Raw genomic sequence first — 14,500 nt, 5'->3', positions numbered from 1 at the left:
TGCAGTTTGCAACTCTGAATTATTTAACAATAAATAAAAACTTGACAAGCTAAAAAAAAATATTTGAGCGATCACCTTTTTCTTCTTGAAAAACAGGATGTAGAAAAGTAGTCACATATTTTTTTCTTGCTCAGTACTTAACCTAATCTTATGTGAAGGTGTGCAACAGAATGAAATGTTGCAATAAACAAATATAAGAACGACAATTCCACACAATTTGTTTTAAAGAAGACTTTCTGAGGCATTTTAAAAGAGGTACTTTAGAAACTCTAGGTGGAAAAACAGGTCATTCTACTTAGGATCCAGTTCTCCCATGCTGTCAGATCTAGGTTTTCTATAAGAATGTAAAAGACAAACCTCTGTGAAAATTAGATTAGTGGTTATTATAAAGCACTTATACAAAAAAAAAATTGGAAACTCTGCATAATGGATTTTACTTTAAATATACACACGTGTCATATAAGCATGAGGTAAAGAACTATATGCACAGAATTAAATCCAGAAGAATTACAAATTCTCATTCATCCCCAAGATTTTGTCTGGGTATTTCTTGCTTAGCTGTCGTCGTGCGACTACTGTTGATGCATAGATGACATATCCCCAGGAGAGCAATACGATCGCGAGAAGCAACTAAAAAAATGCAAGATGGGGAGTAAGAGCAAAAAAAAAAAAAAAAAAGTTACTGTAAGTGGTACTTTTCTCCCTCCCCTCGCCCCAATAGGTTGCCGTGTACGTTGCTAAGGTGGGAATTACAGTGAACAACTGGAATAAAGGGTTCCGGGGCGAGAACACCCAGCCGCCCTTACGTAAGAAGCGGAAGAGCGTGTCTTCCAGGAAGAGGCGGAGTCGAGGTGAGAGTAAAATCCTTAATACAGGAATGGATTTTAGAGTTTCTGGGCGCTGAAGAAATAGGGGGCCTTCCGCCTGCGGGCCTAGGGAGTCGACACCGTGGAGCCCCCCCAGACTAGAGACCTACCACTGAATAAATCCAGTCCAGGGTGCGGCGACTCACTGGCTTCATGGTAAGGAGGCTGCGGCGTTCAGCGGGAACGGAGGGAAACTGCGGGCCTTAGAGTAACCTCCGGGGCGGCGGCTGCCGAGCGGTGGCGGCCATCTTGCAGCCGGGCATCAGCGCCCGCCCCTCGCCTCCAGGAGCGTTTCCCTTCAGCCGGGCCGGCCTCTTCCGCCCGGAGCTGGGGACAGGCTCACGTGATCTGCGGGCCTAGCTCGGGGTGCGGGGAGGGGATGAGATAAAGGAGAAAATGTTGAAAATGGCTTTTTTTTTTTTTTTTTTTTTTTTTTAGTTAGAGAGATGGGCGTGCCTTAACAACCGGTCTTTCAGTTGCAGTGCTGTATTCATGCAAGATAATGAACCGTCTTGTGCATTTAAACATTTATTTGAAAAAATAATCCTTATTTTAAATACTACACTGGTTTCTGACGCTGGAGGGATTAACGTTTCCTCCCGCATTTGTTTCCACATGATACAGATAGACGTTCGTGTATTCATCATTGGCTTAAATAAGAGTGTCACCCATTTTTATATAACACAGGGACAAATCGTTATGGGAGTCCCTGTTAATTGAGCCCTTCTGCCAGAAAACAAAGTCTTTGAGAACAGTGGCTTGTGAATGTAAATGATACTTCTAAGAAGAAATAACGTAGCGCGCATTACCTGGCATAATGTACGTGCCGATCAACAAGTGTCTTTTTGAGCGTATGTTATGTGTTTAGAACGGTAGCACATTATCAGATATTAAGCCAAAGACAGCATTTTGTACCTGGGCCGTTGTACCAAGTTTAGCTTGAGAATGTTTGGGACGCTCCCATCTGAGGCCTGTGGATAGAGTGGAGCAATGGGCCGCTTTAGGCTCAGGCGTTGTGTCTATACATCTCAGGTATCACCTAAAGAGCGTTTTAATCCAGATACGGGGAAGGGGAAAAGTGTTCTTTTGAGAAAAAAACGTTACCAGTTTTGGGAAGATTTCAAGGTCCTGTTTTTTTAGGCAATCCCTGTTTATCCTTAGACTGGAGTAGATTTATGAAGACTGCGTAGGACACTGGTTGGGCTCTGGCTTTGGATTCCATTCGAATTCCAGTGTTATTTCCTAGCTGTGCAACCCGAGGCGGTCACTTCACCTCCATATAACTCAGTTCCTTTATGTTTACAACTAGAGGTAATTTTAGTAACTTTTCGCAGAGTTTGGTGACGTTTAAATGAAACCAAGCTGGTTATCGTGTTTTTCGGGTAAGTTAAATACGAAAATTAAGTAGTGGGCCTGTAACCCCCAGAAACTGGTGATCACAAGAATGACGGTGATAGTAATGATTTGTGCCTGGAAGGATCTCCGAGCTCCCCTTCGGGGAGTGGAGGCGACGATGGGGGAAGGGCCGGGGCTCGGCCGAGAGTTCTTAGGCCCCGCCCTCGGTGCCGGCGCCCTTCTACTGCGCATGCGTTACGCACGCGGGTGTTGTGTTTTGACGCGCGGGGGGCTGCGGAGTGGGTCTCGCTTTCTGCCGCCGCCCCCCAAGCTGCCATTGGTGATGAGCGCTTTACGTCACAGGGGTCGCAGCAGCCGCCGGGGTCTCCGCTATCTCGCGAGGAGGGTGAAGCGCCCCCGCCTGCTCCGGTTCCTGAGGGCCGGCGGAGAAGTCGTCGAGTACGCCTTCGCGGATCCTGCCGTCATCGACCTAGCTTTTTGGGCCGCCGGGAGCTTGGCACGAGCGCCTCAGCCGGGCCTGCGCCGGCGTCCTCCGAGGTGAGAAAGATCCGAAACAATGGGGCGCGGAGGTCGGAAGGGCTGGGCTAGCCGGCGCTCCTGGCCTGGAACGAGGCCCAGGGACCAGGGAGCTGCGATCGGGGCCTGAGGGGCTGTCCGGGCCTCGGCGGGGCGGGGCGGGGCTCCCGGCGGGCGGGCTGGCGGCTCTGGTGGCGCACCTGTGGATTTGTGCGGGTGGGCGGGGAAGGTTTGCGTTTCCTGGAACCTCTCTCGAGGGGCGCGAGCCTACCGGTGTACTGGAAAAAGCTTGCTCACTTGGGGGCGGGGGGTGGGGGACCCCACACAAAACAAAAACGTTCGCGTCTCACTAGTGGCATCGCCACTATCAGAGGTTTTGCCAGAGGTTAGGTTCCCTAATCTCTCCGCCTGTCTGTAAAATAGGAGTAAATGTGTTTTAGTTCGTTGTGATTATGTAATGCACGTGGTGCTTATCAGCGTTCCTGGCGAGTGGCAGTTCTCACCCCGAGGAAGCCACTATCACCGTGACTATTGGAGTTGTCTGTGCTGTGTTACACATTGTGGGTTGGGCTCGCCTGCCTGTGGTTTTTCCAACCATCCAGTCAGTGCAGCTTTCCTCGTGGGCTGCTGATTCGTAGACTGGAAGGGAGCCGTACTGAGATGAAGCAAACAATGTTTTAAAGGCAAAAGAGAATAGAATTTTTGGTAGGTAATTTTCAAGATTATTTAGAATAAATTAATAGTTATCCGAGATTTAAGTTAATGGTGAAGGTTGGGGTCTTTTTTATTTTGTTTTTAGTCAATGAAATGAAAAGCTTTAGGCAGCCAAAGCAGTAATGCTTACCTGGAGTGAGTGGCTTTAGAAGGAAATGGTTCCCAAGCAGGTTTTTTTTATGGCTGGAATTGGAATTAAAATTCATAGCTTCTGGTCAGTAGATCCTATAAGATCCATGTGATCCTTGGGAACTGAATTGCAGATCACAGAGGTGCAGTGGTTTTTAAGGTCATAAGAGGTAAGACCCAGATTACTTTTATTTTTATTATTATTTTTTAATGTTTGTTTATTTTTGAGAGAGAGCATGAGCTGGGGGGCAGAGAGAGAGAGGGAGACCCAGAATCTGAAGCAGGTTCCAGGCTCCCAGCTGTCAGCACAGGGCCTGGTGCGGGGCTCGAACTCAGGAACCACAAGATCATGACCTGAGCCAAAGTGGGACTCTTAACTACTGAGCCATCTCTCCAGATTATTTTTAATATTTGGGGCTTATTCTAGTTCATCTACTTTTCAGGTGGGTACTGTTATTTAACCCATTTTAGAGTTGGGAAAATTTGAAGGTTTTGAGAAATAATTTTCTCCAGATCACACCACTAATAAGTGGCTTTGATTTTCAACCCTGGCTCAACATTAGAATTAATAACATCACTCCCCTATATGTAATCACCGTTTTTTTTTTAATTTTTTTTTTAACGTTTATTTATTTTTGAGACAGAGACAGAGAATGAATGGGGGAGGGTCAGAGAGAGAGGGAGACAAAGAATCCGAAACAGGCTCCAGGCTCTGAGCTGTCAGCACAGAGCCCGACGCGGGGCTCAAACTCACGGACCGCACGGACCGTGAGATCATGACCTGAGCCGAAGTCGGACGCTTAACCGACTGAGCCACCCAGGCGCCCCATAATCACCATTTTTAAAATAAACTTAATTTATTTATTTTCAGAGAGAGAAAGAGATTGCATGCACGCACAAACTGGGTAGGGGCAGAGGGAGAGAGCGAGAGAGAGAATTTAAGCAGGAATTCTCTGACTTGGGGCTCGAATTCATGAACCTCAAGATCATGACCTGAACCGAAATCAAGAGTCAGAGCCTTAACTGACTGAGGCACCCAGATGCCCCTAATTAGCACCATTTTTAAATGTCCTGACATAATTTATAGACTCCAGTCTCTCGATTCTTTACCCCCTCTCACTCATTTTCCCTAAGTAATACATACTTGTTAAATATCTGCAATTACCCCAAAATGTGATAGGAAGGATTCTTACCTCTGTTAAAGCCAGTAGACTTGACGATTTGGGGAAGGTTTGGTTTAATCAGTGTATCCTAAAGGTGGCAAAGTTTATTTAGAATTTGGGAGGCAGTTCTGGAAAAAGGATCAGAAGAATTGATTTCATCTTTAGCCCTGTGGGGAAATTAACTTCAAGTCCCAATTCCTAGAGTGCGAGGACAGAGAAACCTTTATCACAAGGTTCTAGAATCTGAAGCACTAAATCCACCATCAGGTCCACCTTTGCTACCTAAACCCAGAATTTATCAACCTATAAATCTTAATCTGTCTCCTAACCATTCCTGTTTTATGCCTTAATTCGTATTTTTTTTTCAACATTTGTTTTTGGGACAGAGAGAGACAGAGCATGAACGGGGGAGGGGCAGAGAGAGAGGGAGACACAGAATCCGAAACAGGCTCCAGGCTCTGAGCCATCAGCCCAGAGCCTGACGCGGGGCTCGAACTCCCGGACCGCGAGATCGTGACCTGGCTGAAGTCGGACGCTTAACCGACTGCGCCACCCAGGCGCCCCCTTAATTCGTATTTTTAAAACAGCTTTGTTGAAATAGAATTTATATTCCATCCATAAAGGTCACCTGTTTAAAGTGTATAATCCATTGGTTTTGGGTATACTTACAGAGTTGTGCAACTATAATTGAACATTTTCATCATCTCAGAAATAAACTTTGTAATCTCTCTCCCTCCCAGCAACCACCATAAATTTTCATCCATAGATTTGCCTATTCTGGACGTTTCATATGAATGGCATCATGCAACATGTGGTCTTAGCGACTAATTTTTTTTTTTCCATTTAGCTTAATGAAAATTTTCATCTATATTGTAGCATTTATCAGTGCTTCATCCTTTTTATTGCCCAGTTATATTCCATTGTATGGATATACCACATTTTGTCTTTTCATCAGTTGTTGGGATTGTTTCCACGTTTGAGCTATTGTGACAAATGCTGCTCTGATTATTCACATCCAGGTTTTTGTGTGGACATATGTTTTCATTTCTCTTCGGTAGGTGAATTCTGGGTCATATGGTAATTCTACCTCATTTGTATCTCAGCAAATATTTTGGTGAATTAAAAAAAAAGTAATCTCTACACCCAATTGGAGCTTGAACTCATTACCTCGAGATCAAGAGTCACATGGTCTACTGACTGAGCAAGCCAGGTGCTCCATGAGCAAATGTTTTAATTTCAGCATTAGTGATGTTTTTGAAGCAGTAAATCTCTTATTTGATGATGTACATTCATTGCCATTGTTTGATGTTTCTGGTAACTTCCATTCTTTATATCTAAAGATACTTGAGAAATACAAAACAACTCTTTTCTTTTTGTCTATTGTAAATGACATTACTGATCATTCTTTAGCTTTATGCTGTGCTGTCAAAGTGGTTAACAGGCTTATAAAACTGGGGAAGGGAAGACTTAAGATTCCATTTTTTAAAACAAATCCTACTTAGTTGATATTTTGTTTTATTTGAACTTCAAGTTTACTACCTACTAATTTCCTTTAATAAATGCATTCAGGGTTGTAATTTTTATGTGAACTGCAAATGTTCAGTAAATACTAAATGTCTGTATTTCCAAGAAATAAACTAAGATACAATGTATTAGCTTTAAATTCACCAGTCTTTTTAAAAAGTCTAGTAATCCCTTTATTACATAGGTGTACAGACTAAAATCTAGAGCTAATTGGATATCTCTAGTTTACAGAGTTATTTTTAGGGGAAATTTGCTTTTCAGTCCAGGTTCTCTGTGAACCTCTCCAGTTCCCACTTCACTCTTTATCCCCTTCCCCTAGTGCACAGACTCTGATCATAAAAATGTTTATTTTTAGGCTTTTTTTTTTTTCCTGGGGGAGAATAAAAATGTTAGAAGTAGGGGAAAATGCTGAGAGATTTATGCAATATTAAGGTTTCAGAGTTTAAATATAGTAACAATTAGTACTGTATTATTTATATAGCTCTAAGCAGTTTGCAATTCTGTGCTGTAGAGTGTTGATTTTTGTATTTCTGGTCTAGAAAATAGAGGACTAGAAATATTTAGATCCCTGGAGAAACATTTGTTCAGCATTAATTGATTTCCTATTAAGTTATGTCTTGGAGAAAGTTAAGATACCCTGGATGAGCAAGTTTAATTTGAAATCTGTGATGAAATAGTTACATTTCACAATCATGGATTTTTGTCATCGGGTTTGTTAGAGTTTGGTATGGCCAGTGTTTAGAAAGTTGTATTATTTGGCTGACTTGAAAGCAGTTGACTGCTGATAGAACTCCCTGTAATAGAGGAGGTGAATAAAGATGAATAATAGGCCCAGGAAACATAAAGGAAGAACCTAATATTTAATATATATTTAGTGATTAGTATAGAATATAGCTAAAGAGAGATAAGATGATAAAGCCAAAAATATAAGGCACACCAAATTTCAGCTCTGGCAAAATCATTTTGTAAGTTATGGGTCAACATAAACTGATAAATTTAAAGAAAACAAAACTAATCTTTAAGATTTTAGTGATCCCTGTGGGGAAAAAATGAGACTAGAAGCATTATTTCAAGAAACTTTGTGGGTGACTTTGGATTAAATAAAAAAATCTAAGCAAGGCTTTTAGGGGATTCTGTAAGGAGTCAGTGAGGAACTGAAAATAATAGTGTAACAAATAATAATAAGAACAGCATCTAACGTTTATGCTTGAGTGCTTTTACATATTTCATTTAGTCTTCACTAAAAGATACTTTTGTGTGTGTAAGAATCTTCCACTAAAGACTACAGAATTGGTTTAAACTGGTGAACTTTGTGGTATGCAGATTATCTCACGACAGTTATTTTTATTTTTTATTTTTTTGAGAGCATGAGCAAGCGGGGGGAGGGACAGAGGGAGAGAGAATCCCAAGTGGGCTTCATGCCCAGCATGGAACCCCACTGGGGCTTGATCCCACGACCATGAGATCATGACCTGAGCCAAAACCAAGAGTCGGACGCTTAACTTACTGAGCTACCCAGGTGCCTGTCACTACAGTTATTTTTAAAGGTGCATATCCAGTACTTTCCACAAATTAAATAAGTCAGTCTGTATTGTTCAGGGCATTTGTATCAATGATATAAAACCATACATGGAAATAACACCAACTGAGGACTGTGGTGATTTGGGTTTTTGTTTTCTAGAGAGGGATAGGAGAAGATAAGGGATATTTTTAAAAATTTGGAATAACCATGAAAAATGTGAAGTTGTTAAATCTGGGTGGTGGATACATGAGTTCTTGGCAGATTTTCTTTTGTATATATCAAATTTTTTTAGTTCTCTATTTTTTTTTAAGTTTATTTATTTTGAGAGAGAGATTGTGTGTGGGAGAGAGTGAGTCTGGGTAGGGGCAAAGAGAGAGAAGGAGAGCATCCCAAGCAGGCTCTGCGCTGTCAGTGCAGAGCCCCATGCAGGGCTCCATCTCACGAACTATGAGATCATGACCTGAGCTGGAATCAGGAGTTGGATGCTTAACTGACTGAGCCACCCAGGTGCCCCCTGTTAAATTCTCTTGAAAAAGAATAGAAAGTTAGGGGCACCTGGATGGCTCAGTCATTTAAGCATCTGACTTCGGCTCAGTTCATGATCTTGCAGTTTGTGAGTTGGAGCCCTGCCCTGGGCTCAGCGTTAACCATGCAGAGCTTATTGGGATTCTCTCTCTCCCTCTGTCTCTGCCCCATGCTTGCTTCTCTCTCTCTCTCTCTCTCTCTCTCTCTCTCTCTCTCTCTCTCTCTCTCTCTCTCCCCCTCCCTCTCTCCCTCTCTCCCTCTCTCCCTCTCTCTCTCCCTCTCTCTCTCTCTCTCTCTCTCAAAATAAATAAACTTTAAAACAATTAAAGATAGAATGCTGTATAGTACTTGAAAGCTTACTATATATGATAATGTACCTTTTCTAAAGGGTTTTTATTTTTTAAAAAATTTTTTTAAATGTTTATTTTTGAGAGAGACAGAGTGTGAATGGGGGAGGAGCAGAGCAAGAAGGAGACACAGAATCCAAAGCAGGGTCCAGGCTCTGAGCTGTCAGCACCCAGCCTGATGTGGGGCTCAAACCCATGAACCGTGAGATCATGGCCTGAGCTGAAGTCAGACGCTTAACCGACTGAGCCACCCAGGTTCCCCTTTATTTTTTTAATGTTTATGTTTTGAGAGAGAGAGAGTGAACACAAGTTGGGAGAGGGGCAGAGAGAGATGGAGACAGAATCTGAAGCAGGCTTCAAGCTGTCAGCACAGAACTGGACGTGGGGCTCGAGCTCACGAGCTGTGAGATCATGACCTGAGCCGAAGTTGGATGCTCAACCGACTGAGCCACCCAGGCGCCCCTCTGAAGGCTTTTTATATCTTCACAAACACTGTGATGCAGATTCTATTATCACCGATCTAGTCACGCTTGCTAGTGTGGTATCAGAATTCAATTCAGGATTCAAATACCTGACTTTAATGCTTGTGTTTTAAGTACCATGCTAGGCTGCCCTTGCATGTTACAAAGATAATGAGCTACTCTACTACTTTCACCAAAGAATGTCTCATAGTCATTATTTGCTTTTGTTTTCCAGGTTTAGTTTCTTTTTTATCAGATTACTGATGTATTTTTTTCCCTTTTACAGATAATGGCATCAGCTGCTAAGGAATTTAAAATGGACAACTTTTCACCTAAAGCTGGTACTAGCAAATTGCAACAGACAGTACCAGCTGATGCATCTCCTGATTCTAAGTGTCCTATATGCTTGGATAGATTTGATAATGTGTCTTACTTAGATCGCTGTTTACATAAGTTCTGTTTTCGCTGTGTACAGGAGTGGTCAAAAAACAAAGCTGAATGTCCACTGTGTAAACAGCCCTTTGATTCTATTTTCCATTCTGTGAGGGCGGAAGATGACTTCAAGGAGTATGTCCTGAGGCCTTCGTATAATGGTTCTTTTGCCACCCCTGATGCTCCACGATTTCGCTATCGTACAACTATGACAAATCGAAGTACTTCTGTGTATTCACCTAGTAGTACCGTGAATAGAAGAACAACAACTCCACCAGATAGTGGAGTACTATTTGAAGGGTTAGGCATTTCAGCAAGACCTAGAAATGGTGAAATTCCTCAACTTATGAGGCAGATTGCAATAAGGAGGCCAACTACTGCAGATGAAAGATCTTTGCGAAAAATTCAAGAACAAGATATTATTAATTTCAGACGAACTCTCTATCGTGCTGGTGCTCGTGTTAGAAATATTGAAGATGGTGGTCGCTGCAGGGATATTTCAGCTGAATTTTTCCGTAGAAATCCGGCTTGCCTTCACAGATTAGTCCCCTGGTTAAAACGTGAACTTACAGTTCTTTTTGGAGCTCATGGATCCTTAGTGAATATTGTCCAGCACATCATCATGAGTAATGTTACTCGCTATGACTTGGAGAGTCGGGAGTTTGTATCTGACTTAAGACCGTTTTTACTTAATCGGACTGAGCATTTTATACATGAATTTATCAGTTTTGCTCGATCTCCCTTTAACATGGCAGCTTTTGACCAGCATGCTAATTATGATTGTCCTGCTCCTTCATATGAAGAAGGTAGCCATTCTGATTCTTCAGTTATAACAATATCTCCAGATGAAGCTGAAACCCAAGAGTTGGATATCAATGTAACCACTGTTAGTCAAGCACCATGGGATGATGAAACTCCAGGGCCATCTTACTCAAGCTCAGAGCAGGTACATGCTGCCATGTCTTCCCTTTTAAATACTTCTGATAGTTCAGATGAAGAACTTGTAGCAGGAAGAACTACATCTCAGATACAAAGAGTACAAAGTAATGAAGACCTAAATAATGACAGTGATTCTTCTTCAGATAATTGTGTCATTGTTGGGTTTGTTAAACCACTAGCTGAGAGGACCCCAGAACTTGTTGAACTGTCCTCTGATTCTGAGGAGTTAGGCTCTTATGAGAAAATGGAGACAGTGAAGACACAAGAACAATCTTACAGTTCTGGTGATAGTGATGTTAGTAGATGTTCATCTCCACGCTCTGTCCTTGGAAAGGATGAGCAAATAAGTAAAGGTCATTGTGGTTCTGGTAAAAGAATCAAGTCAAAGAAGGAAGAGAAACACTCAACATCATTGTCATCTCCTAGAGACCTGAGCTCATCTGTCAGAGGAGACAGAGTATATTCCCCATATAACCGTAGACACAGGAGGAGGGCAAGGTCAAGAAGTTCAGATTCACGTTCCCAGAGTAGAAGTGGGCATGATCAGAAGAATCGTAGAAAGCATCATGGGAAGAAAAGGATGAAAAGCAAAAGATCCAGAAGCAGGGAGAGTAGCAGACCTAGAGGTAGAAGAGACAAAAAGAGATCAAGAACTAGAGATAGCAGCTGGTCAAGAAGAAGCCAGACTCTCTCTCTAAGTAGCGAAAGCACAAGCAGATCAAGATCTCGTAGCAGTGATCATGGTAAAAGAAGATCACGGAGCAGAAATAGAGATCGTTATTACTTAAGAAATAATTATGGAAGCAGATATAAGTGGGAGTACACTTACTATAGTAGAAACAAGGACAGGGATGGCTACGAATCATCATACAGGAGGAGGACTCTGTCCAGAGCTCATTATTCCAGACAATCTTCAAGTCCAGAATTTAGAATTCAGTCCTTTTCTGAAAGAACAAATGCAAGGAAAAAAAATAATCACAGTGAAAGGAAGTATTACTACTATGAAAGGCACAGATCAAGGAGCCTATCTAGTAATAGATCAAAGACTGCATCTACAGGGCCTGATTGGGTAAGAAATGAAAAGCCTGGGGGGAAACGAAAATACAAAACGCGCCATTTGGAGGGTACTAATGAAGTGGCCCAACCTTCTCGTGAATTTGCTTCTAAAGTAAAGGAAAGCCATTACCAAAAATCCTCGTCAAAATTAGATGGAAACCACAAAAATGAGAGTGATAGCTTTTCAGACAGCCGGTCATCAGACAGAGAGACAAAACACAAGAGGAAAAAACGGAGGACCCGGAGCTTGAGTGTGGAGATAGTTTATGAAGGGAAAGCTACTGATACGACTAGACACCATAAAAAGAAAAAGAAGAAGCACAAGAAGAAGCATAAGAAGCATCATGGGGACAATGCTTCACGCTCACCAGTTGTAATTACCATTGACAGTGATAGTGATAAGGATTCTGAAGTAAAGGAGGATACAGAATGCGATAATAGTGGTCCTCAAGACTCTTTACAAAATGAGTTTTTGCCTCCTCCCTTCGAACCATTTGAAGCTAAAGATGTAGTTACAATAGAAGATGAATTTGGCATCCTAGACACGGAGTGTAATACTACCACGCTTAATAACAACTTGAATAATGCCAACAAAACTGTGGATAATATTCCATCCCAGGCAGCTTCAGTTGAACAAACTCTTGATGTAAGAGAAGAGAGTACCTTTGCCTCTGATTTGGAGAACCAGCCCAGTAATGTCTCTATTCAAACTGAGCCATCAAGGCAATTGCCATCTCCACGGACATCATTAATGTCAGTGTCTCTTGGGAGAGACCGTGATATGTCTTAAAACTGCCAAAGCATCTCATTGAGAATTCTGATGGAAAACAAAAACAACAGTTAACAGTTTCATCTGCTGCAGTCTATTTAAAGATGACTTTTGGTGAAAACTCTTTTCCCCCTTAAAAATATTTTAAGTGATTTTTTTTGTGTTAAAAATTTGTAAAAATCATTATTTGTTCAAAAAGTATGTATGTCCCACCCTCAGAGATATGCACTTTTAAGTGAGGAAAATGATATTGCTAGCAGTTTATTTAAAACTTGGGGTCCTTTTTAAATAAAAAAATATATAAATTTTAGAAGTTATTTCATAAAGCCATATGGTATCAACATATTTTTAAAGTAGTCAATGAGTATTTTTGAATTTTTTTTTGAGAGTTATTCTGGAAATGTGTTATAAGCTAGGAGAATCCCTTTGGACAGTCTTTATTTTTCTTAAAACTTTGTATGATTCAAAACCATTTCTTCAGGTTAAATTACGGCATTTTAATCTGCACAGTTTAGACATCTGCCAAAAGAAAATTTAAATATTTCCTTTATATACTTGTTTATCTGGACTGCCAGTAAAACAGATGTGTATTCGACAAAATAAAAAATAAAACAGTAACACTTTGCAAGAACCCAGAAATTTTTCTATGTAGTATTGCCTTTTTTTTTTTTTTAATTTTAGTAGAGCTCAAATCTTGAAAATAGTTAAGGATATACTTGTTATAAATAGTAAATTTTAGATGACCTGCATTTAATTTCACAGTTTTAATTATTTTAGTTCTTTGATTATAAGGAATATCATACTTGTTTTCTGTCTTCAGTAAAATGCAGTTATGTAGCATTTAGCCTATTAAAAACAAAATACCCTTGCCAAACTTCTACATTGGTAGTTCTTGTATGCAAAGTGGTTATGTTTATGTTTTATCCTGTTTTAGAGATGATAAATTGCTGTCTGTCTAGCCTGATGTAAGATTGCCAGGGAAGAACAGAATTTGGATTAAATCTAATTTAGTCGCCTTCAGCTTGCCTTGTTACCATATTCATTCATTGTTCAACAGAAGTTGGAATGCCTGCTGGGTGGCAGGTTCTATGTTTTATGTTTTTAGGGTTTCAGTGATAGAACAAAGTAGATATGATCTCTGTCCTTGGGGGACATATATGTAAACATTAAAAACCATAAATTCTCAGAAGAGAAAACATAATTTTCTATAAGAGCACACAGTGGGGGCCTAATTTCATGTGGAAGTGATAGCTGAATTGAAATTGAGAAAACAAGTAGCTGTTAGCTAGGAGTAGAGTTGTTCTTCACAAAGGAAAAGATGTCCAAAGATCCAAAGGCAGAAGCATACTGCAAGAACTAAAAGTAGGCAAAATTAGCCAAAGGACAAGGTGGGACCAAGCTTTGTAGGTCATTTTTGTATTCGTTATAAGGGCAATAGGAAATTCTTTTAAAATGACAATCTAAAATTGATGTTGGCAATTTTTAGTAAGCTCAGACACTGAGACTGAGAAATTTTGGGAAGACCATAGTTGATCAAGGAATATACTTTGAAATTATGACATGATTTTGAAGTTTTCTGAAGTATTAAAGACAATGCTATTTTATTTCATTTTTTAATTTTATGTGATATTTGTATACATTTAGTGAAAACCTATCAATGTTTTTAAACACCTAAAGCTCATCTTAACACATGGCACCATCACATCATCCTCTTAGGTGTTCAGGCCAAAAATTTCCCAGTCTTTGTTTCTCCTCCTTCTCTCATTCAATCCCCAAATCCTGGCCAGTAAGTATTTCTAATGTGTCTATACCATTATCCAACCTAGGCAGCCATAATCTCTCACTTGTGCTATTATAATGGGTCTGCCTGTATCCATTGTTGCTCTACACCTACCCCCCCCATGTTAGCGTTAAAAAAATTTTTTTTTGTTTCATTCCCATATTTAAAATCCTTCAGGAACTTTCTGTTATTCTTAGGATACTTAAAAAAAGCAAGCAAAAATCCACATACTATGCCTCTGCTTCATCAGATTCTGGTCCACCTTCAGCTTTCCTCTCCCCTCATTTGCTCTGGCCACCTTAGCCTGTTTCAGGTCTATGGAGGGGCTGCTGCTTACTAATGCAGAGCCTTCATATGTGGATTTTTCTTCTGCTAGGAACTGAATTTCATCTGTGTTAAAG

At 40.9% G+C, this 14,500-nt stretch overlaps 2 protein-coding genes across 2 annotated transcripts; one reads left to right on the top strand and one right to left on the bottom strand.

The window, feature by feature from the left end:
• Positions 1-410: 410 nt before the first annotated feature.
• On the bottom strand, positions 411-1,160 carry SMIM27 (small integral membrane protein 27). Its single transcript, XM_040481458.1, has 2 exons — positions 977-1,160; positions 411-630 (listed from the first exon to the last, which is right to left on the bottom strand). The coding sequence occupies exons 1-2, from the start codon at positions 1,019-1,021 to the stop codon at positions 508-510; spliced, it is 168 nt and encodes a 55-aa protein (XP_040337392.1). The 5' UTR covers positions 1,022-1,160; the 3' UTR covers positions 411-507.
• On the top strand, positions 910-13,339 carry TOPORS (TOP1 binding arginine/serine rich protein, E3 ubiquitin ligase). The gene is made up of 3 exons (XM_040481445.1): positions 910-1,022; positions 2,565-2,759; positions 9,410-13,339. Exons 1-3 carry the CDS (start codon positions 1,020-1,022, stop codon positions 12,338-12,340), a joined length of 3,129 nt encoding a protein of 1,042 aa, XP_040337379.1. The 5' UTR covers positions 910-1,019; the 3' UTR covers positions 12,341-13,339.
• Positions 13,340-14,500: the final 1,161 nt, after the last annotated feature.

The sequence above is a fragment of the Herpailurus yagouaroundi genome, unplaced genomic scaffold (genome assembly GCF_014898765.1).
Source record: "Herpailurus yagouaroundi ecotype Mexico unplaced genomic scaffold, PumYag 160, whole genome shotgun sequence".
Classification (NCBI taxonomy): domain Eukaryota; kingdom Metazoa; phylum Chordata; class Mammalia; order Carnivora; family Felidae; genus Herpailurus; species Herpailurus yagouaroundi.
The sequence above is the reverse complement of the archived record's forward strand: the minus strand, read 5'-3'. Positions and strand labels throughout refer to the sequence as shown.

Coding starts and splice junctions, on each gene's coding strand:
- TOPORS (XM_040481445.1), top strand. Junction 2,760..9,409: donor CTGCGCCGGCGTCCTCCGAG/GTGAGAAAGATC, acceptor TCCCTTTTACAG/ATAATGGCATCAGCTGCTAA.
- SMIM27 (XM_040481458.1), bottom strand. CDS start 1,021: ATGAAGCCAGTGAGTCGCCGCACCCTGGACTGGATTTATTCAGTG. Junction 631..976: donor TGGACTGGATTTATTCAGTG/GTAGGTCTCTAG, acceptor GCATTTTTTTAG/TTGCTTCTCGCGATCGTATT.